The sequence below is a fragment of the Sminthopsis crassicaudata genome, chromosome 4, assembly GCF_048593235.1.
Source record: "Sminthopsis crassicaudata isolate SCR6 chromosome 4, ASM4859323v1, whole genome shotgun sequence".
Classification (NCBI taxonomy): Eukaryota; Metazoa; Chordata; class Mammalia; order Dasyuromorphia; family Dasyuridae; genus Sminthopsis; species Sminthopsis crassicaudata.
Genome location: NC_133620.1, coordinates 75350478 through 75375921, shown reverse-complemented (window position 1 = coordinate 75375921; position 25444 = coordinate 75350478). Strand labels below are relative to the sequence as shown.

The 25444-nt window shown below is 33.3% G+C and overlaps 1 protein-coding gene across 2 annotated transcripts in view; it reads right to left on the bottom strand.

Moving 5' to 3' along the window:
* HMCN1 (hemicentin 1) overlaps window positions 1–25444 on the bottom strand; it is a 478149-nt gene that overhangs the window by 15310 nt on the left and 437395 nt on the right. Inside the window, exons 96-104 of one of the 2 annotated variants that reach the window (XM_074308592.1) lie at window positions 24531–24652; window positions 22120–22357; window positions 13052–13114; window positions 12329–12448; window positions 11807–11941; window positions 8696–8809; window positions 7656–7781; window positions 2419–2547; window positions 385–735 (exon numbers count right to left, since the gene is read on the bottom strand). In XM_074308592.1, coding sequence (XP_074164693.1) covers window positions 385–735; window positions 2419–2547; window positions 7656–7781; window positions 8696–8809; window positions 11807–11941; window positions 12329–12448; window positions 13052–13114; window positions 22120–22357; window positions 24531–24652 — 1398 coding nt within the window. The remainder of the gene's footprint in view (window positions 1–384; window positions 736–2418; window positions 2548–7655; window positions 7782–8695; window positions 8810–11806; window positions 11942–12328; window positions 12449–13051; window positions 13115–22119; window positions 22358–24530; window positions 24653–25444) is intronic. The other variant, XM_074308593.1, reaches the window with a different exon arrangement.

The following is a 25444-nucleotide window of genomic DNA, read 5'->3' as shown; positions in this document are numbered from 1 at the left end:
TACTGTCTGTGCACCCTTTTTTTAAAAAAAATATGTATTTTTAACACTATTTTAACACAACACAAATTTAACACAATGAAATTTGGGGGAATTTCATTTTACCACATCAAAATTATTTTTAGTAACAAAATAGGAGAGGAGATTTAAATGAAATAGAATAAATGATTAGATTAGATGAATATTATACAAAGAATTTCTTCAAAGTAAATTTGTGATCACTTTAGATGTCATAATGTTTCTGTAGCTTCTGAAATGAAAACTGTAACTTGCGATCATATGTGGTCAAGTGCACCCCAAATTATCATATATATTTCAAATATACTTATTTGTAAACTGGCCAATAAGTGAATCCACAAAAGGCAATGTGATATGACTGACATTTACCTATACATGTGTGATTTCTTGCCTCATAGCCTTCAGGGCAAGTTTTCCTAATATTCCTTTTAGTCCTGGAGATAGATGTTCTGCTGTTTCTATACTCTGAGTAGGAGCTGTAGCGATTTGAGTACTGTCTGTAATGCTGTTGAGGTTGATTGTTGTCTCTCACAGGGGAGAACTGTGCAAGATTATAACTACTGTAACGGGCACCATAATTTGGCAGCCTCTCCAATCCAGCGCAAGATTTCCCATCACCTAATAAATGTTGTCCAGGTGGACAGAGGCACTTGAAGCTGCCAGCAATGTTGGTGCACTGATGTGCACAAGGTTTAGGCACCTGTTCACACTCATTAATGTCTGCTCATGTGACATAATCCATAAAAAGAAAAAACACACACACACAACACAGAAACAAAACATCAGTCTGTGGAAGAAACTGAGGACATGATGTTATCTGCAACAAAAACATGCCAGAGGGTTCTTCTATTTTCAATGAGTTTTTCTAACAAATTTTCTCCTAACAAGGCCCTTATATAAAATTTTTAAATCGTATCACTTTAAAATATTTAGGTCTGCTTCCAAAAAATTCCTATGTATAAAGATTCCCCCCTCCCCTTTTTTTAAACATTCTATCAGAGGCAAGATGAAGAGAAATTAAAGTAGTTAGATTAGAACAATATTTTTATGGTAATGCCCTAAAATCCTTATGAAATTTCATGATTTTCATAATTTTCATGAACTTTTTAATTTTTTCATGAATTTTCATAATTTCTCTTCTCTTCATCCATATGAAAACTCTACTAATCTGTCTCTGGAAGAATTTTATCTTGATATATATTTAAAACTATTGTTATAGGTTGTTGTTTAGAAATTCTCATAATAAGTGAATTTGGTTCATTTATATAAATTGTGAGTTTATATACATGTGTAAGTTAATGAAAATAATATAAATTCAACTTCTCACGGACCAATCTTTAATCCCCAATACCTAAGAAATTGGAAAAGAACAAACTATCAGAGATCCACAAATATTTGTGATGCAAACAGAAAGAGATACAATATGTCAAAAAAAAGTAAGACTTGACTATACCACAACTTTCAACTTACACATTTGTGCTTGCAAAGCTAACTATTAATATGGGCAAGTAAATGGTGCCGTTGTGTAGAGTCAGCCTGAAGTCAGGAAGATTCATCTTGAGTTCAAATTTAGCCTTAGATACTTATTAGTTGTGTGACCCTGAGCAAGCCCCTTAACCCTATTTGATTCAATTCCTCATCTGTAAAATGAGTTGAAGAACAAAATGGCAAACCACTCTAATATCTCTGGCAAGAAAATCCCAAATGGTTTTACAAAGAGTTGAGCACAACTGAAACGAGCAAATAACAATTACAAACTATTAACATGACAATAGATTCTAGCATACTATGAGAATAGGACAGTGAAAGAATCCTCTTGATTCTGGCTAATACAAAGTGTACTTTATGGTGTATATAATTGTGCATCTATTTTGGGTAATTTAAACAAACAATTCTTACATTATGAGTATTGAGGGTCAAATGCCATATCTAGTAACTTTTTATTAGCATATTTGCTTAGAATTTGCATTTTGTTAATGTTATGCTTAAAGAAACACAAACAAGCATCACAAGTATATATTTTTAAATTTACTTTTAAAACTCCCTTAAAAAGTAATCATCATTATTATTATAACATTGGAGTGTTGCTATAAAGCAGGTAAACGTATTCAAATTGTATCATAGATTCTTTAAATTAACTTAGCCTTTATCATACTAAGAAAATTAAGAAATAAATATTGATGAATTTTGGGTTCATATGGCTGAATTCTTTTAATTTTCTGAATTATCAGACATAATTTTCCTTAATCATAGAATTCAAAGACAAATGGATAATTTATCAACTTTAAAAGGGATAGTGTCTCTATGAAAACTTTAGTGTATATAACTTTAAGCAATAAGCTGGATCATGAATGTGTTTCAGTAATAATTTTATTTATTTAATAAGATTTCCTGTTAACTCACCCATACAGGGTCTTCCAACTCCCTGAGACCGATAACCTCGTGGACACACACAACGATAGCTTCCTTTTGTATTTTCACAGATCTGGTTATATCTGCATTGATGAGTGCCATCTTTGCATTCGTCAATATCTATAGTTAAAGAGATAAAAAGAAGTGATGACATTTCCATTTTCAAAAACTAAAGTTCTAATTTTCCATCTTAAAACATATAATTGTTTCAGTTTCTTAAGACAGTAGAAAGGTTGGTTACAAAAAAAGGTTTAATTTGACTGCTACGTTTCTCTACTTTTATGAAACTCTTTCCTTCACTTCTGGAAACTATAACATCATTGTTCTCCTATTTCTTTGAATCACTCCTCTATTTTTTTCTACACTGGTTTCTCTGTTACTACTCCATCTAGTGTTTCTGATTGCAGATTATACATGCCTTCTTTTCCTGTTTGATCTTTGTCCATGTCCTATGAATCCTTCATAAAGTACAGTGTGGTGCAGTAGAAAAAACATTAGTTTTAGATTTGGAGGATCTGGGTTCAAATTATAACTCAGAATACTTTTGTGACAGTTTCTTTCTCAATAAAATGAGGGGGTTATTTTAGGTGGTTCTTTCCAGTTCTAGATATATAATCCTGGTTTCTATCCAATGTGGCATTTCCTTTGACACTGCGAGGAGCACATAGACTATTTATTTGGTTCTCTCTCACTACATGAATATGGATAACACATAACCTATCTTATTTTGACCATGCATTTCTTTGATTACATGTCATAGTTTGATTCTTCTTTGTAGATCCTTATGTGAAAGGGAAAGGGTAGGATAACAGATAAAATGCTGCTCTTGGAGGAAAGAGATCTGGGCTCAAACTATCTCAGGCATTTTCTAGTTACATGACTTTGAACAAGTCAATTATTCTCTGTACTGTAGTTTCTTTATCTATAACCATAAGTGGACTCTACAGCTCCCTTTAGCATTATGAAAGCAATATGTTGGCGCCCACTTTCATGCACTATTGCATTTTTCAACTGCTTTCTGAGTCATACTCATTTTTATTACTTTGAAGAGTAGTATTCCATAACTGGTGGCCATACAATGCTAGCTGCATACTGGATTTTAAAATATGAGCCTTTGTTTCATCTTGAAGTGTGATGTCCTTAAATGAACTTTGCAATTCTCCAAAGACAATCCAGTCTGCTTTACTTCTGTATTCAATTCTAGATTCAACCCATTGTTCATTTTTGGTCTGTGATAGAAGAATTTTATAAGTTCTCCATTTAACTACATCAGGGGTTCTCAAACTACGGCCTGTGGCCCAAATGCGGCCCGCTGAGGACGTTTATGTGGCCCCCCAGGTTATAGCAAATGGGCTGAGGGGCAGAGACAGAGTATGAGTTTTTGTTTTTACTGTAGTCCAGCCCTCCAACAGTCTGAGGGACAGTGAACTGGGCCCCTATTTAAAAAGTTTGAGGACCACTGAACTACATGCTATAGTCTAGAAAAATAGGCATTTATATCCATTTCTTCTCAATGGAATTTATTATTATTATTATTATTATTATTTGTTTAGGCAATTGAGGTTAAGTGACTTGCCTAAGGTCACACAGCTAGGACTTGCTAAGTGTCTGAGGTCACATTTGAACTCAGGTCCTCCTGACTTCAGGGCGGGCGCTCTATCCACTGAGCCACCTAGCTGCTCCCAGGAATTTATTTTTAAATAAAAATATATTTTGTCTTTTTTCTACTTCCTCCCTTTGGAAACAAAAAACAAAACTCATATTACAAATATAAATGGTTAAGCAAAGCAAATTTTGTTTTGTCCATAGCTAAAACAGATACATTTCCTTATATACCTTGAATCTATCATCTCATATCTGGAGATGAGTAGAATGATTGCTGGGTCAATGTATTGAATAGTTATAGATTTCATTCAAGATACTCTACAGTGTTCAGGGGTTTAATCAATCAACCAAGAAGCATTTATCAAGGATTTACTATGCTCTAGGCACTGTTTTAGACATTGAAGAAACAAAGATAACAAAATATTCCCTGCCTTAAAGAAGCTTACATCTCTATTAGGGGAGACATTTACACATATTAATTAAATACATGGTAAATGCAGAAGGGAAAACACTAACAACTGGGATACCGGGATGTCATAATGTCATCTATAAACAGAAGCATCTAGATAACCTCTTCAACTTAGATGTGCTCAATGTAACAATGGTGAAACCTTTAGGGAATCATAGTTCTCCCTATTTTATGCCTCAGCCTCCACTGGTAATAATGATCAGAGGATCATTAGATAGGGTTATTGGTGTTCACGTTTTCAAGATATCTTGTATAATTTTCATATATGCATTGGAAACACCTTGTTGGAAAAGTTCTCTGTAAGGCAGAATTTTGCTTTACTGATTAAAACATTTTTCTTTTTGGTAATCATCTAATAGTAAGTACTGTAGTATTTCATATTTCATATATCTTTCAGTCAATTGTATAATAATAAAGATATGATCAGATTGCTTGCAAAACTGAATATTGACTACTCTTTGAGAATGCCCTCAACAAGGATGCACAATACTATGTTTGGATTATTTTTATAAACTTTTTATAGTGATAGGAATATAGTCATACTAGTTGCTGATGTTCTCTTGGCCATTTTTGGAAAGTATTAATGAGATCCAAGGTATTTTTCCATGCTTTAGTTTTAGATATCTTTCCTTACTTTGTGTATCTTCTGAAATTATTCCTTAATAACCATATAACTTTCCTTTTGCACAAGTTTCCCCTATGTGTATAGGTCCAATCTAGTTGCTTTTTTTCATGTTTATTTATCTTTTCTACCATTTTATTATCTTAAAGACACATTCAGAACTAAAATGCAAGTGTGGGATTTACTGTTTGACAGCAAAAAAGATTTATAAAAAATATTTGCAAATCTTTTCCATCTTTCATCTGTTTGTTATGCTTCTTTTAGCTTCATCTTTAAATTCATTTGGGAGGACTTTGCTTAGTTAAGTCTCTTGCCAAGTTTTCATAAGACTATTTTATCCTACATTGCTACTTTCTGTTTTATGAGGCAGTACTCTTACAATCTTCCACCATCCTTTCTATGAGTTTACAGATGAGTTTATTTTCTTAAGGACTATTGCTTTTGGCTGCCATAGAGCTATGTTGGCAGGTAAATCAAATGTTTATTGCCAAAGATACTTTTTAGGTTCCTTTGGTCTTCTTCTTATTGCAATTTTGATATATTTTTTATACTTCTATATGAAATTATCATGATATGAATATTTCTTTTTTTACATAGTCCATTTGGCAGAAGCAATAACATGTTTAAATATATCAGATTGGGATTATTTTAATTAGCCACTGTATGGTCTTATTTTTATTCTAGTTTTATACTATTTTTGGTCTTTGTTCTAACAAATCAGTGGTTTCGTTTCTAGGGAGAGTTGATTTAGGAATGATTCTCCCAACACGAGCTCTTAGTATCACAGTTTTTGATATGGAATTGGGTAGTCCAATAATCTTTTTATCTGCAAAATAAAAGTAAGTGCTAGTGAGATTAAGTGACTTGCCCAAGATTATAGGGGTTGAGCCTGTCACAATAGCATGAGACTTAAATAAAAACCAGGTTTATTACAAGAGAGATGAACATGCATGGGGAACCCAAAGAGTTCACAGTCCTTGCGAAAATTTGTATATTTATGACAGTACTACAACAGGAGAAAAAGAAACAGGAAGGAGCATGGTATGGGAGGGGAAAGATACAGTTACCTCTCCTGAAAGGGAAGAGCAAGGAAATGGCAAAAGACACATTCTTTCCCCTTTGGGAATCCTTAGGCTTTGAAACCAAGAGAGTCCATTTATCTTCAAGGGACCTCAGCTGTATAAATAGTTCCCCAACCTGACACAGACTTCATGGTGCCTGTTTTGCCCCTCAAATATTAACAAAGAATTCAGTTTAGGGAGCAAACAACAAATTATGTCAGCTGAGGTGGGGGATGGGCTATGTTCTTGATGTATCCAGGTCCTCCGACATGCTCTGGAGTCCAATGTTTTTGGAAAATATGACAACTCAAAAAGACAAATTCAGAGGATCCCTTAATAGCTTTCAATATCTTCCCCCAATTATTGGTTAAAGGTGACCTTTGGGAATGCTGATGACCTCAAGAGGCCACAATTCAAACTTAGGTCCCATCACCAAAATCTGTGTAGTACACTGAATCTAACATGTTGTAGCCTATCTATTAAGAGTATTGTTCCTCAGAAAGCAGATTTATTATGTTGTTGGGAGGATACTGAAAGCATTCTTAGAATGGCAGAACTTATTGGCACTTGAACTTTGCCGGCATAGTCTTTGAGAACTCATATTGTCTTTTTAACTACACTGTGGCACTAGGATGCTACCAAATTGTTCTTAACTAAACACATCTTTGATAGAACTGTTCTTCTCAGAACCTCTAATGGTTTCCTGCCACTTAACACATTAAGTTCAATTTTCTTATAATCTGTCATTCAAGTTCAAGGCTTTCTGTATTAAGACCTGAGAGTACTACTAGCCTTATTTCTTATTATTCTCCAAAGAATTTGGGGACAGTTTGGGGACAAAAACCTCACCTTTTAAGCAACAAGACTTAAACAAGACTTCAGTCAAATTGGACTACTTACTTTTTCTCATATATACAATGTATTTTTTCAGTTTCCTGCCCTTCTTAATATTGTTCCCTATGCTTATAATATACTATCTTCAATGCTTATAATTCATTTCTGTTTATAAATATCCTATTCATGATTTGGGACTCAGTTAAATGTCAGCTTTTTTATGAAGCTTTTTCTAATTCTTCCTAATTGGAGATAATTTTTCTCTCCTATAAATAGATGTAGAATATAATTTGTACTTTTGGAGGCATGTATAAACTGCCATGAATTAGATATATTCATGTAGCAAAAAAATCCCCTCATCCTTTTGTTCTTTGACCATAATAGGAAATAAAAATAAAATTTTTTCAAGAATTATGAAATTTTCTTTCAATTCTTGTTAATAGGATCTTAAAAATCTTCTGACAAAATGAAACAAAGAGGAAAAATTGATTTTAATTGCTGGTCCTCAAAATTAAAATAATTGTTTACCTTTGAGATCAAGTTTGTTAAAAGTTTTAAAAACTAAATTGCTTACTTGGCTTGGTGATGATCAACTTTCTGAGATTGATCTTGATTATGGAACTGCTCATATACCTACCAATGCAGGTTCCATTTTCAGCTTTGGTCATTCCATTTGGACAAAGATCAATGCATTTATAGCCACCACGTGTATTTTTGCAATGTTGATCTGGTCTGCACACATTTTGTCTGCACTCATTCACATCTTGATAAAAGAACGAAAATAATTCAAATTGAGAAGGTATTTCCTCCTATATGGAATAAGCAGCTTAGGTTTTCAAAAACAACCCCACCATCATGAATCTCAACCAATGAACCTCATAAAGACTAATTTTGCTCAGAGTTGACATTAAAATCAAGTAAGACAGTGTATGTGAAATTATTTTGAACAAATACAGAAACATACAAATACCAACTGTTTACTATAAATGCACATATATACCTATATATAAATACATACACTTAGGCTTAAGACAAAGTATAAATTTATTTAATCTTTATTCAATTTTAAATGACATGATTTATATACTTTATATATTTATATTTATGCTGCAAATCTCCAAAGCAGTCACCAAAAATACTACAGTAATAATAGTACATTGAGAAAAGAAAGTATAGAATTTAAGGGTAAAAAAGACTTGTAGTCAAGAAAGAAGAAAGTAAAATAATGTCCTGTAGGATTTGTCTTCATAGTGTTTCTGAAATGACCATATGAATATCATATTGGTTTTTTTTTGTTTGTTTTTTGTTTCTTTATTTGTTTGTTTTTTGGTGGAGACCATGCTTTCTTTTATGTGGAAAATTACCAGTGAGGAATTTCATTCACCTAATGTGGACTGGCACTTGCTAATTAGAGTCAAGTTGTTAGAAAGTTGTGTGATGTACCTAGAGATTAAGTGACCAGTTCAGTGTTACACAGTTAATGTATATCAGAGTCAGGGCTTGAATCCAAGTCTTCCCTACTCTGAAGCTGGCTCTCTACCCATAGTGTTAGACTGCTGCTCATAGACATTATATGTCCTGAGTATACGTCTGACATAAGAAGTAATATAGAGTTGTTTGGGCTACACTATAAGGTTACAAAAGTCATAAACTTGAAATTAAAAGTCCATTTCTTACCCATGCATTTTCTGCCTTTAAGTTGATAACCTGGTTCACATCCACAGTGGAAACTACCTATGGTATTGAAGCAGCGCTGGTGACAGGAATTAGATTCTTGACATTCATTAACATCTATATTTAAAAAAAACAACAACCCAACACCATTAAGAATAAGCAATGTTGATTCAGGTAAATTTACCCAAAATACTTAGTATTTTACATCCTGTTTCAATAATTTATACTTACAATCTCTAAGAACTTCCTAAAACCAATCTAACAAATTATTTAAATAGGAACTATTATCAGTCTCCTATTATGTATTATTGAGACAATCTTTGAAACTTCCTGTTTTTTGTTTTTTTGTTTTACTTCTTCTATACTCAGTTAACAAATCCTACCAGTTTACTCTATACTGCAACTAACTAGATAGCTCCTTATATATGGATTATACTCAATGTCCTTTGCTTATACTGCTCCCTTTACTTTGACTGTTCTTTCAACTGTCTATCTGTTGAATTCACACCTGTCCTATAAAAGATTCCTCAAATAATGTGAGATTCAATGAGGAGGTTCTATAAAATGCTACTGTTTCTAGATCTCTCTGTATGGGTAATGATTATACCTCTCAGTCCTAATATAACACCATCTAATGCAAGGGTTCTTAACATTATTTTGTGTACATATCATGGATTCTGTTTAGCAGTCTAATTAAGCCAGTGAATCTCTTCTTTGAATGTTTTTAAATGCATAAAGTAAAATACAGAGAAATATAAAAACAACCAATTATATTGAAATACAATAATTAAATATTAACAAAAACAACTTTATAAATCTCAGGTTAAGAACTCCTGCTCTAATTTGGAATTATGCTCAAAAAGTTATCGAGCTGTGCATACCCTTTGATCCAGCAGTGTTACTACTGGGTTTATATCCCAAAGAGATCTTAAAAAGAGGAAAGGGACCTGTATGTGCAAGAATGTTTGTGGCAGCCCTCTTTGTAGTGGCCAGAAACTGGAAACTACGTGGATTTCCATCAATTGGAAAATGGCTGAATAAATTGTGGTATATGAATATTATGGAATATTATTGTTCTGTAAGAAATGATCAACAGGATGATTTCAGAAAGGCCTGGAGAGACTTACATGAACTGATGCTGAGTGAAATGAGCAGGACCAGGAGATCATTATATACTTCAACAAAAATACTATATGATGATCAATTTTGATGGATGTGACCATTTTCAACAATGAGATGAGCCAAATCACTTCCAATAGAGCAGTAATGAACTGAACCAGCTACACCCAGCGAAAGAACTCTGGGAGATGACTATGAACCACTACATAGAATTCCCAATACCCCTATTTTTGTCCACCTGCATTTTTGATTTCTTTCACAGGCTAATTATACACTATTTCAAAATCTTATTCTTTTTCTACAGCAAAACAACTGTTTGGACATGTATACATATTTTATATTTAATTTATACTTTAACATATTTAACATGTCAACCTTCCATCTGGGGGGGGGTGGGAAGGAGGGAAAAAATTAGAACAAAAGGTTTGGCAATTGTCAATGCTGTAAAATTACCCATGCATATATCTGTAAATAAAAACTATTAAAAAAAATAACTGCTGCTCTAATGAATTTATTTTCGAATAGAACCCTAACTATATTTTAGTCACCTATATTATTTTCTTACCCAAAGAGACATTAAGGATTGCACTGACTATCTTACCCAAACTTCAAATTTCCCTGTATGCCTAGCCCTGTGGTCTTCATGTTATGTATATTGCATAAAGATTTATTTAGTTTTGATATTGTAAGTGACAAGCATGATAAACTACTGCCTAGTCCATTCCATCATTATACAAATTTAAGATACTTCTTTACTTCAATTATCTCCCATTTCTCTGACAAGCAAAGTTAAATTGTGGAGAATTAATTACATGTTAGAATGACTATTACAGAGGGGCAAGAGGAAGATTTTTGTAACATCTTTTGATTCATCCTTCCCTCTGTACTCGACTGCTATCATATTCATTATTTCATGACTTGCTACAGTAGCCTTCTCTTTTCTCAACTTTCACTTTGCAACCATGGATTATCATTGACAGATTAATGTTTTATGATATGATTTTTATTAAAAAGTTTTTTAAGTGGCAGCTAGGTGGTGCAATGGATAGAGCACCAGTCCTGAAGTCAGATTGGAGGACCTGAGTTCAAATCTGACTTCAGACACTTAACATTTCCTAGCTTTGTGACCCTGGGCAAGTCACTAAATACCAATTGCCTCAGGAAAAAAAAAAGTTTTTTGATTAAGACGGAATAATGGTTCATTATTGTTTCATGTACCAAACATCCAAATTAATTAGTCTGTAATTCAAGGCCTCTTTACTTTGTCTCTGATTTGAAATAATTCTTACTCTCTCTCTGCTCTCATTGATGGCTTTTCTGTTTCTTATATAAGGCATCTTTATTTCTGTCTGTGCTCATGCTATTCTTTCTCCCTCCAATGCTATTTACTAATTTATCTTCTAATTCATGTCTTATACTATCTCTAAAAAGATATCTCCATATCTTAGCTTCTAGTTTGCTAAATTTCTATGGTTCTTGTCATCTTTGTCACATAAGCTAGCACTTGGTTATAATTCATCCTTGCATTCTTTTCTAGCTAGCTCACAGATAGACATCTTATTCCCTAAATAAACTGGAAGCACCTGGGCCCAAGTCTTCTGCTTCTTTTATGTCTTCTACAATATAATAGGTACTTTATGAATTGAGGGGAAAAGTTTGTGTCTTTATATTAGTATGGTAAAAATCATTTCACCACTACTCTTAATTTCACCTTTAAGATTTTTTTAACAATTCAAGAAAATAACTTAGTTGTAAAGGGAGCATGGAGTAAATACTATTCACATTTTGCTGTAGGTTTCTTCCCCTCCCAATGGCAAAGAATAAGATCTTATTGTTATAACATGGTATAGGGAGAATTTATGGAATCCCAAGTGCATTAAAATTAGAAGGGGGGAATCAATTTTATCTAATTCAAGGGTTTTAGAAATAGCTTTTTTGAAATGAGGTAAAAGACAAGTGCTTTTGCTTCTTAGTGTAACATGTCCTCATACATACCCTGACAACTCAGTCCATCAGTTGTTCGCCGGAAGCCACTTCCACATCTGACTACACATCGATAGGAGCCAATGGTATTGTCACAGTCCTGACCTGTGTGGCAACTATATCCACCCAAAGCACATTCATCAATATCTGCAACAAAGTGTTTCGGTTAATTGGGGTGAGTTGAATACTTAAGCTAAGAAACCATTAAAGTTGAGAAGTATGAGGTTAACTGCTAGACTTTCTTAAGAAAACTGTTTCAAAATTGAACATAAGTGTCTTTTGGTTGGGAGTTGGGAGGCCAAAAGTGGAAAGGAACATTATATAAGGTAGGTAGATTTTCACTTTTGAGTATAGGAGGGTGCCCTCCTAGGTAGAAAGTAGAGAAAAACCTTCTCTCCTTCCCTTTTTTGCCTTCAGTCATCAAACTCAGAATTTGAGTAGAAGCTAGGGCTGAAATATTAATTGTTTTTTGCAGCTTTGGAAAAATCTTTGTCATGCTCATAATATCCCTAATACTTGTAGTTTTGAGAATACCTTGACAAGTTCTTCCATCAGCAGCTATAGTGAGGCCTTTGGGGCAGGAACAATAATAAGTTCCCATAGCATTATGACAACTATGAGAACAGGGATTTCGAACTGCACATTCATCTTCATCTGAAAGAAAGAACAATCATGTCTAAACATCAATTAAGAACTGCACCTTTAAGACTTTTAGGATCAAAGTCTTGTTCAAATAGTAAGCTACAATCATTCTTGCATATTGAAAAGGGAAATAATTTTAAATATAGCTGATGTCATCCTAAAACATACATACTAGAAGCACTTACTAAAAATAAGTCTTTCCCCCTCAATTCCCCCAAATGTTTTTTACAGCTATCAGACTTACAAGTTCAGTTGTCTAAAAATCTAGAGCAACCATTGATGAAAAGCAAACGTGCTGCATCAAAGCTTCCATTCTCTGTGAGCCTGTTCCGCAGATGCTTGGAAGCCCTGATCTGTGGTTGTGGTTGCTCTGTGGTTTCCTGATACATGGGCAGGTGGGGTGACTTGGCTCTTAGTCTCATTCCTATTGTCCTATTCTAAGTGTTTAGCAATTCTGAGGGTTGGGTAAGTAGGTGGCTACACTATTACCATCACATATGTGACAGTTGTACTATCCCATCCAAAGTGTTTTCTATGTAAACACTCCAATCCTGGCCTTGGAAGTCAATCCTGGAGAAATTTACCAGACAAATTTATGCTTGTTTTTTCACTCACCAGCACAGAAAGGTCCAGCTGAATCTAACACAAATCCAGAAGGGCACTGATTGCTCCTGTCTCCTATCATGGAAGAAACCAAAATTTATTGGTGGGCAAAAACATAAACACTTCATTTTTTTCAATGTAACCTACACTGTAATAATGTTACAACACAATATTTGAAAACATGTTAACAGTGGAAAATTTTCATGTTTTTAATCTAAATACTGTATGAACTATAATCCCAAGGCTGTTGACATGTTGTCACCAGCTGTAGATTTCTGCTTAATTTGTTTACATGAAGTCAAAGGAAAACTTTAAAATGTTATTCAGGGGTAACTATAAAACAATCAAATGACTGTTGACATGCCAGACTGACCACAGAACAAAGTCCTCATTACCCTTGAAAACATTACTCAGAACTTTCCTCTTAATAGGAGTGATTTTTGTCAGGCAACCTTAAGGAGTCTGCTGCAACACATAATTTTACTTTCAGAAAAACATAGAATATTAGAGCTAAATGATACTTAGAGAATAGAGTCCAAATGTCTTGATTTGCAGATAAACAAACTGAGGCCTAGAAGAGTAAAGTCACTTATTCAAGATTATATAGGTACTATATCACAGAGTCAGGATCTGAAATCAAGTCCTGTCATTTCAAATGTAGTGCTTTTAAAAAATTATACCATATATTTTACATCTATAGACCAAATGACTAAGAATGGAGGAATTAGATTGTAAACTTTGTGAAGGCAGAGACTCTTAAGCTCCAATCAAACTATTCTTCATTCCAATCACATCCTGCTTTCTTCCTCACCATGTATTTATAAAGGCTATACCCTTTCCTGTAATATATTTCCTCATATCTACCTATAGAAATAGAATCTTTCAAGGACCAGTGGAGCTATCATTTTCTCTAACGTGACTTCTCTATTCTCACATTTTTCTAGAACATATTATCTAGATATCTTTTTTATCTCTTTAAAAATATCTATTATTCACAATAATTTGTGTTCATGTCAAATACCTTCATGATACTATGAAATCCTTATGGGTAGAGACTACATTATTTTCTTTTTTGTCCCAAGTGCCTGCTGTAGTGCTTTGCATATTAGTGAATTTAATTGAATAAGGACTGAAAATGCGATATATGGATGGGATTATGTATTTGATATTATGGGCTCCAAGCACTCAGGAAGTTCAAGAATATAATCTACTCACACTCAACAAGAGATAGACTACATTCCAATAGTCAGGGATTCTAGAGTGTCTGTGGACATACATGATCACTACTATCATCTTATGGAGAGAGAGGATAACTTTCATTTCCCTAAGCATTAGATCAGTGTTGTTATACTTCATCTTATCTTCTCTTTGTTTAATATATTAGAAATTTGGAAAGGATGGTCAGAGGCATTATTCTGAAAAATGTTCATTGCAAAATTGCCTTAGATGAATACTTTACATTTACAAAAGACTCACATTTATTCTGGTCAAATCCTAAAAAAACAAGATTATTCCAAGCTGTACCTTTAGAGATTTGAAAATTTGTTCATTGTATAGAGATTTTCAATAGTAAAAATTATGTTTGATAATTATAATTATAATTATAATTATAAACTCATACCCACCCACTACCCTGTGAAACATAGAATGTATCAAATGAAGATTTTTCTTACATGGCAATTTTAAGATGTCTAACAGTTGATCCACAAATTAATTGTTCTACATGGTTCTCAATTTAAAAATCCCCATAAAATAAAGAAATGTTAATATATTGAAATTTATATGTATATACATTTTTTTGCTCTATTTCATCTTCATTCTGGTTTTCCTGCAGGGCAATAATCTTTTAAATTAATTACCCATAAAGCTATAATCATTTCTTTGCAGCAAAAACAACTAGGTGAGCTACGTTAGGAGAGAGTCATAATTGATGGCAAGCATATCATCTGCATAAAGCATGTATAGCATAAATTCTTGCTAGAAGAGACCTTAGAGATTAGCTAAGCCAAGTTTCTTTATATAAATAAGGAAGTTAGATATTTAAATTAAATATGAAGAACTAGGACATAAATCTGATCAACTAAAATAATTAAAACATAAATTTGAACCAATGAACAAATTTAAGGGCATTCTAATTATTTAACTTGCATACAGGAAAAAGCAAAACAAAACTATTGTTAAGGAAAATAAATTGTGAAAGCAGTTTCACAGGGCAAAGTTTTGGGTTTCCTTGTCCCAAAGGAATGATTTAATTTGATTTAAACACTTGAGAATAATATGGCACAAAGTGAAATACCCCAGAAATCTCTACTTGACTTTGTGCCTGTTTGACAATTTTATCAAAAACTTGAGAAAGGAGATAGACGGTATATTCATCAGACATGCAGATGTCACAAAATAATCTTGACAGGCTTAAAATAATGGGTTGAATAAATTTCTCACTATCTTTTTCTTTTCTTTATTCAACATGGCTAATATGGAAAGAGGTTTTGCATGACTTCACATATAAAATGGATATCCTATTGCTTTCTTAAAGGGTGAGGGAGAGGCAGGAAGGAAGAAGAGAATTTGGAACTCAAAATTTAAACATGCATATTAAAATCAGGCTAAATTAAATTTAGTAGGAGTAAACACAAAGTCTGAATTTAGGTATAAAAAATCAATTCCATATATATATAATATATATATATGATAGGGGAGTCATGGATAGATAACAGGTGTTCTGAGAAAGAGTGACAGCTCCATATATTGATATGTAGTCAGCATTATGATATGGCAGTCAAAAATGATAATGTAGTCTTGGGCAGTGTCAGGAAAAGCATAAGCTTCCAGGATCAGGATTGGGAGGTGGGAGGTGAGGAAATGAGGGGGGGATAATCCCATTATATTCTGCCCTGATTAGACCTTATCTTTTATACTGTATTCACTTCTGGTTATGTGATTTAAGAACATTGATAAAACAGAGTGTCTAGAGGAAGCACTCAGGATGTTAAAGGGGTTGTAGTTCATGATATATGGGAACTGGTTGAAGAACGTGAGTATATTTATTTAGTAGAGAAGAAGAACAGGAGGTGGGCTCAAGAACTTGAAGGCTTGTCAAGTGGAAAAAGAATAAGATTTGTTTTCTTTAACCTCTATTGGACAAATTAAGAGCAATGGATGGAAGTGGAAAAGATGCCAAATTAACTTTTGATGTCAGGAAAAACTTCCTAACAGTTAGGTTGTCTCAAAGTGGAAAATTTTTCCTTGAGAAGTTATTTTGATTTACAGCTGACATGAAGGGATAACTAGGTGGAACAGTGGATAGAGCACTGGATTAGGAATCAGGAGGACTCATCACTCTGAGTTGAGATCTGACCCCAGATATTTACAAGCTGTGTGATCTTGGGCAAGTCTCTTAAATCCTGTTTGCCTTAGTTCCTCATCTGTAAAATGAGTTCAAGAAGGAAATTGACAAATTACTTCAGTACCTTTTCCAGGAAAACCCCAAATGAGGTCACAAAAGAGACCTCATTTTCGTTCTTGCCTGAAAAGTGACTAAGACAACAACAAAAAGCAGGGATCAATAGTTAATAATTATGTATAAAAATGTTTTACCCAATCAAAACCTGGAGACACACACACAAAAGTGAAAATGAAATTGAAAGTGGCTAAGGGAACAATACATCTATTATTTCTGATTTGTGCTTCACTATCTCAGATCAGACAAGAAAGACAATGGATCAAAGTGGAAGAATATCCATTTAAGTTTAAATACTATGCTAATAAAAGCCAGAGAAGCAAGTTTTAGTTGTCATGTTATTACATAATTTGTGTCACTTAGTTAATTTAAAGAAAGGCTTTGATTTTTGATAGAGCTGACTTTAAAGGTAAGCTGTAATGCTTTTCAGTGAAACCTGGAACTGGGATGTGCATGCTGGGTATAGAGATGATCACAGAGAGTCGGCTCAAGAGAAACAGTTTCATTCTAAGTCAACAGTGTATTTCTGAGGAAATAAAAAACCCAATCTTTTTTAAGGAGGGTATTAGAGATGTGGTGCATAATTGAGATGGAAATTGGGGTAGGATTTGAAAATCCTGGCTGGCACCTAAGAGACTGAATTGAATGATTGAATCTAAGAGCTCCTCTCTCCTTTTAGGAAACTGGCACCAGAATCACTTTGAGACTATGATAAGCCTCCTCCCCTAAGGATTCACATTTCCATACTGTCCTTATTCTGAACCCGAAAGCCGAATCCTCCAACTACTTTCATGAAGAAAACATATATGTGCACAATGAGGATCAGAGCAAATAAGGCAAATTCTTTTTGGCAATTTATATCCTAAACATGGCAGCTGTGCTGTGGGATATCTGCTGGGATACATTCTGAAGAAGCAAGAAAATAATCAGAAAAGAACAATGTGGATCATTTTAACTTGTGCCCTCACAGCTCAGAGTTAAAAATCATGCAAACATTTATTATCTATAAAATAAAATCATGGAATACTTGGAAGAAATTTCAGAACTACAGAAATATGAAAAGCTAATTAATGTGTTCTTTCTAATTGAAAAGGAAAACTTCACAGAGAGAGAGAAACATTAAAGCACCACATGGCATAAAAAGAATACAGAGATGAATTGATGTGAACTACATTTGCAAAAGAAAATTAGTCTAAAATATAATCACTTTAAGCAATTCCAGGCACAAGGAAAGATGTTCAAATCTGCTGATTCTTGCTTTTTCAATATTTGGGGTTTATCCAGAATTTGACCAGTTAGATCTAAAACATAGCTTTATATAATTTTGCACAGATTAAAACTATCATTTGGCAAATATATATATATTATATTTGGCTGAGGCAATTGAGTTTAAGTGACTTGCCCAGGGTCACATAGCTAGGAAGTGTTAAGTGTCTGAAACAGATTTGAACTCAGGTCCTCCTGACTTCAGGACTGGTGCTCTATCTACTGTACCACCTAGCTGCTCCATCATTTGGCAAATATTTAACACAAAAATAACATTTCTCTATTTTAAGGATTGCAGAAAAGTGTAGTTTGCTTGTTTAACTGCATGTATGAGTGAATACTATAAAGATGTTGACAAATTAAAGAAGGAAGCATTCCATTAAAATATTAGAAAACTTGACATAGTTCTTTCATGCATTCTAACAAACACGTAGGTGCCTTCTATTGCTTACTATATATCATTACAGTACTATTACAGAATAGTAAGAGAATAAGAAACAAAGAGTATCTAACACTGCATGATAAGTGCATTAGAAAGTTATAAAATAAAGGTTATGTGAGTACTGACAAAGAGGGTCATGGACTGGGAGAGCTCAGAGAAAGATTCTTGAAAGAGGGAGTAATTAAACTGGATTTTAAAGGATGGGTAGGAATTCAGCAGGTAAAGAAGGGAATGCAGAACATCCCAAACAGAGAGAAAAATAGCATGAGTAATATGGTGGAAGCAGGAATGTTCATGGTATGTATAATAAACAAAGAAAAGTTCAGTTTAATTGGAATGGAGAGGGAAAGAATATGAAATAAAATTGGAAATGTAGGATGGATGGGACCTGATATAGAAGGCCTTAAATATACAAATATACACATTTGGAGAGAGAGTAAGAAAGAAAAGCAGAGAGTTCTATTATATATGTATATCTGCTAGGTTGACTGCATCTAGCATTATAAACAACATTGTTTACTTTATTATCATAGTAGTTCTTTCTTATCTGTTCTTTGGGACTCTTCATCAATATTTCCCCATTATTCGTAAGTAATCTTTTCATTTACATTGTTGTAATACTTACATTAATTGCTTTTTTGATTCTACTTATTTTACATATATTTTAGATATGAAAATAAGGTAAAATCAGAAGACAACACAAATTTTTAGAAAAGACAAAAGGGAGTTTATAGCTTACTTTATTTCTTATTTAGACATTTTAAATTTTTTTCCATTTTGTTAGTTTAGGCATTTTATATTTTTATTGATTTTCTTCAATTTCCTTTTAATTCTCAGTTTTGTTAATATGTGACTACAAGATTTGGTGGTTCCTGTTTACTTTTTCTCTCTTGTAAATTCAACTTGTTTATTTTGTAATTTGATTTTCTACTTTCTTTTTCTTAATCAGGCTACTAATGCCAACTTATGGTAATTTGTTAAATGTTGTATTCCAAACATTCTAAATCTTGGGAATATATACATACACACAAAGCAAAAAAAAAAAAAAATTGGTCCTTGCCCTCAAGGAGCTCACATTCTAATAGATAAGCTAATGTGCAAACAACTATATTCTAAAAAGATGTTTATCTATTTTCCTTTAATTTTCAAAATTTCATCTTCTGTATTTAAGGTAACTATTTTAAAAAAATCTTTTAAATTTCATAGTCAGATTTTTAGTCCTCTTGTTACCCCTATTTTATATGTTTTAAGTTTTCAGAGAAATAAATTTTCCTGGGAGGACTACCTTAACTGTGTCCAATCAGTTTTGGTATTATTTCATTTTTGTAATTATGTTTAAATATTTATTAGTTCTGGGAGTTATTAAATATAATGAATGAGTCAGATATGTCACTATTGAGTCTCCTTTTAGATCTGTATCTTTTGTTCATATTTCCTTTATTCATTTCTATTTTTGTGGCATTGGCATTTATAAACAGTTTTTTAAAATTATATTTGGCTTTTCACATTTACTTATGTTTCTTTTATGTACTAGCATATGATCAATTTACATAAAAGCATTATGAAATGCTGAGAATATGCATATTCTTTAATAGGCCAATTTAGAAGTCACCATAGAACAGTCAAATTTAATTTATTTAATAATTCACAGACTCAGAAAAAAAAAGTGCTACATAATTTAAGGTATATGGAACATTTTGTCTTTGACTTTTTTTGGGGGTGGGGAGGAGAGAGAAGGGAGGTATGTCTTTCTAAGCTGCTTTCCAGAAGGGTTGAACCAATACAAAGCTTTCAGACTGGGGAAGAGATCTCAGAGGTCACCTAGTCCAAACCACCTGTTTTACATTCTGGAAAATTGAGGTTCAAGGAGGTTGTTGTTTGCCTAAGGTCACATATGCAGTAAGAATTTGAACCTAGGACCTTTAAATGGGAGTTAAAATGATCTTTTAACCATATCATGCTATGCCTATTAAAAAAAAAACAAACTATATATTTAAACAATAATTTTTGTGTTAATCTTTTTTGTTGAATTGTATCTATTTTTGAAAAAAAGAGTATTAAAATATCCTATTATTATTGTGTTGGTGTCTTTTTTACAATTCATCTAGCTTTCCTTAGGAAATTAGTCACAATTACATTTAAAATGTGTTTATTATCATTTTTTAGAATTGTTCATGGTAATTGTAAGCACCGTAGATGTTATTTTATCCCCTCATCTGTACTCTGTATGCTTTAAATATGTTTCTTGTATGCATAAAATTATAAGGTTTTATTTATCACAGAATTTAATCTATTCATATCCATGGTAATAATTATTACCTTGGTGATTTCTTCTATTAAGTTATTGCTCTGTGTGTTTTTCTCTCTCTGTCTCTCCTAAAATTCTTATTAGTTTTACTATCTTTTCTTCTCCCCATTGAGAAGGATTATTCTGTGCAGTTTTATTACTTATTATATTGATGTTAATGGGTGGTGGTTTAATAGATTCACAAAATAGAGGGGGTCTGATGTAGTGAACAAATTTGGATTCAGGGACCTGAATGTTGAGTTTTTCTGTACCTCAATGTCCTAATCTGGAAAATGAAAAGTGGTTTGAAAGAATGACCTTTAAAATCTCTCTTCATTCTAAGTTAAATTATTTTATTGGGAAGACTTGTTGAGAAATTAATATTATAAATGGTTAGTAGTGAAGTGCAAAGTTGATGGCAGTAGGGAGAAAGAAAATGAGACATATTTGGAGAGATGTTACAGAGGTGAAATTCAGTGTATGTGGTAAATGATTAGATTTCAAAGGTAAAAAAGAGAACAGTGAAAGACATTACCAATTCTTGGAATATTAGAAATTGGTTCAAGGATGATGGCACAGAAAGTATAAACAAAAGCAGGTTTAGGGAAACAATTTTGGATTAGACCACATTGAGTCTGAAGTATTCATGAGTCCATAAAGATGAAGTTGTATGATAGATAAGTGGTAGATGCAATTCCATAGTTCAGAAAAAAGGCCAAAGTGAGACATTTTAATTAGGATTTATTTGTATGTAGAGGGTAGTCAAAACCATAAGAGTGATTGAGATTGCAAAGGGAGAGAATTGAAAGTATAAGGTGAGAAGAGAAGATAAAACCTTGGGAAATACTCAAGATAAGGAGACAGGAAGAGCCAAGGCAGAGAAGCAGAGAAATAACCCCACATCTAGATTTGTGCATCACAAGGTCGTAGGTAAATTTTTGAAACCCAGTTTCAGTAGAATGATGAAGAAAAATGATATATTGCAAAGGGTTAAGGGAAAAGTGGATTGATTGGATGTATGCACATCTTTCAATAAGTTTAGCAAGGAAGGATAGCAGACAGATTTAATGGTAGCTGGATGGGTTCATTAGTTGGGTCCCACAGGTAGAGGGTATATTCTTCAGTGACCAAAGGGAAGAAGAGAAGATAATCCTGCAAAATCCTGAGGAATAGGGGAAGGGACAATAGCAAATGGTTTAAATATTTTCAGTGGAGTACAAAGTTCAGCTCTCTTCAATTAATATGGTGGAGAGACTATCATGTCAGTTTAGAGGAGAAATGAAAGATTTTGAATGGCTCCTGTGGGAAATGAAAGAGGGAGTTGAATAAAGGAGAATTGTCATTAAGAAACAATGAGAACACATTGAAACACAATAAGTCATGGCATATTCCTGAAAGAATAATATGTTTTAAATTGTATAAAGAAGAGTTCTGCAAAATTATTTCTAAATTTCTTTTCAAGCTCTACCATTATATAATCCTAAGTGTATACAATGAAGTCTTATATTACAAATTTAGGATATACCATGAATGCTGAGCCTGTCTCTTAACATCCTCAACTTACAATTGTTTTTGTCCTTTTAGTAAGGAAACAGTGGTATAAGAATAAGAGTCTTTAAAATTACCTTTAGAGATTGAAGCATGAATTTTAAAACCCAGAGTTTCTTCTAATTGGTTGTAATCAGATGCAATGGATGAAGCATGGAGGGTTTCTACTAGAAACGGCATTCTTCCCAGAGCCTGATCATAGGAAATCGTATGATTCCAAGTATATGGGACACTAACACCATCAACTGTGAAAAGTCTGGTGGAGTATGCATATAGTTGGCCAGGACCTGTTTGAATGTAGTCTTCTGTGTAATCCTAAAATGAACAATATGTATTGGAACATTAGTACCTAAAAGCTTGTAGTACTTTTTCTTTCTGAAGATTTTCCCCCAAAGCAGAATTTTAAAATGCTTTGTATCAAAAAACAATGTAGTCCTAAAACTTGTGATTATAGAGTCCTTCATGTTATATTTATATTGGTTTGACCAGGTCACTATTAGAGCTAGAGTATATAGAGTAAGGCTTGGAAGGGGCATGGGAATCAAAAATACCTGGGTTCAAATTCTGCCTAGAAAACATACTGGTTATCTGACACTGGAAAAGGTACTTCACCTTTTACTGCTTCAGGTAATGCTCTAAAATTACAGATTCTAGAGAAGATGCTTATAAAGGGCATTTCCTCACTGGTTCTATCCTATTTTATTAACAGCTCATATACTTTCTCCCTCTGCTCTGCCAAAGGCACTGAACTAAATCAAAAGTTAGCAAAACTGAGGTTATACATGTTGAGAAAGAGTCCTTAAAGATGACAATGCTTACCTTTAAATTATCTACCAAGTGACTTTTATGTGTATGTAATACTAGTTTGTCAAATATAACTACAAAAATTTAAGACAAGTGATCTAATTTACTACATCTTAATATATCAGGTAACAAACTACCATGAGGATATAGTAGGTCATGGTGGAAAATATTAGAGCATTTTTCCTTGAAGAACTTATAAAAAACTCTCAATAATATAACCTCAGTGATTTTATACAGTCTTTGTTCTAAAGCTGAGGAAAACTAAATGAAGTTGGATCAGATGACTTCTCTATAGTCCTTCTTGTTTTCTTCTATTTTTGACTCATTGATGTAGAATAATTAGACTGACCTCTTCTCTAAGGAGAGGACAGAATTACTGATGAATTAGTGAACACAGATCCAAACGAATTCTACTAACTTAATAGGTCTTTACTCCAGGCATTGTGTTACCTGTGCATCTTTTTTAGAACCAAACCAATACTGAGCCCAGCCATGATGCTATCCAATGCAGGTGCACTCCATTTTGTGCCACATCTGAACCATGAAGGTATTCATCTTGATCTACAGATTTAACTTGACTAGCGAGGCAGGAATACATGTCTTCCTACGATTTAGATTTAGTTAGATTAAAAATAGGTATGGCTATGTCCTTGTTTTCTGAGATTCAGAGTCAGACTATGCTTACCAAATGAATTAGTTACAACTTCCTGAACATCTTAAATTTAACATATTTAAAACTAAACTCATCAACTCTCCCCTCCCCACTCTCTCCTCTTCTTAATTTCTCCATTATTGTTGAGGGTATTACCATTCTTGACAACTTATTTTGACAACTTAGTTGTCTGAGTACTGTTATTTCTACTTTTGTAATATTTCTTGCATATTCCTTTTTCTGTACTTTGACATGACTACCATCACCATCAAGGCCTTCATCATCTCATTTCTGGACTATTGCCAGCTATAATCTGTTGGTTGGCCTCTTTGCTTTGGAGTATCTTCCTACTCCATCCTCAATTAAGTTATCAAATTAATATTTCTAAAACATAGCTCTAACAAAGTCACTTTGCTTCCAAATCCCCAGTCACAGTACTGACTCCCTCTCCTCTCCAGGATCAAATATAGAATCATGTTTGTCTTTTAAAATCCTTCATAACGTAGTCTTTACCTACCTTTCTAGTCTTTATTCCAAGGCATTCTATCTCCTACTTTCAGGCACTTTTCCTAATTGAGCTCTATGTGTGCGATGACCTCTCTCCTCATCTTCACCTCCTGGCTTCCTGCAAGGCTCATTTAAAACTGCACCTTCTTCAAGAAGTTTTTCTTATCTCTCCTTAATCTTAGTGCCCTTATGCACCTGGGAATATTGCCAATTTATTCTCCATCTACTTTGTTTGCATATTCTCTCCTGCATTAGATATGATGATGTTAGACGACTTAAAAACTGGGACTATTTTTGCTATTCTTTGTATCCCAGCACTTATCACAATACCTGGTATATAATAGGTGATGAATAATTGTTGTCTGACTGAAGCAGTTCTGACAGAAGTGATTAAGAGCAATGCAAATATCAAAATGTACTGGGAAACACAATGTTGGTAAAGGGACTTTTCTTAAATAGGTCACACCAGTGACCAGTGAACCAGTAACCAGTGAAGTTAGAAGTCTGAAATTATAAGCATTTTACCTTTACAGTAACATCTGCAGGTGACTGAAGTTGTAGGACATAGCCACTCACTACAATATCTAGCATCAAAGTTCCATCTGAATCCAAACCACGAGCAATGTGAGTCATGCGCAGAATTTCTCCTGTGAATTTCAATGCACTTCTTTTAACAGATGAAAGAACAATAATTTATGAAATCACTTGATAGATCTTCTCTATCTTCTAGTTCAGTCATGTTATTTTAATTCACAAAACACATCAGATATGGGAATTAAATTAAAATTTAGCTTGGAAATCACATAATTTTCTAGCTAACCAGAGCAGAATGTTTCTTCTTAAGCTCAAATTAACATATACTCATGAAAAATCACCTTATTTTTTATATTATTACAAAATGATTCTAAATATTTAGGCCTATGAGCAATGATTAATTATCTTCACAAAAGTTTTGGTGATTACAGGTCTCTAACTAGAGATCCTGAAATCAGTATGCGATAATAACAGTTAACATTTATATAATGAAGAATTTTCCTCAATTATGACAAAATTATTATCTTGGAATAGTAGGCTCAAAGTCATAAGTGACTTGCCCATCATAACACAATTTGAGAAAGGAAAGTTCTTGACATTCTCTTCCCAATAAGTGAAAAAAACTTGTTTGCCCTAGACTTCTGGTATCACTGTTAATAACAGCAAGCAAGCTGACTACAGCTGTACCACAGAATGGACAGATTTTTGTCTGAAAACTACCTAAATTCTTACCATGAAAATTACTATTATTTATTCATCAATTTTTGGATTGGAATAAAGTATAAACTGTTATGGTCAGGGAGATCCAGATATATTTTAATTTTTTTTATTTCCACTGAAGTCTCAACTTGATTACTTGACATTACAAAGTGTAAAACCCTTGCCAATACCACTACCCTAAAAAA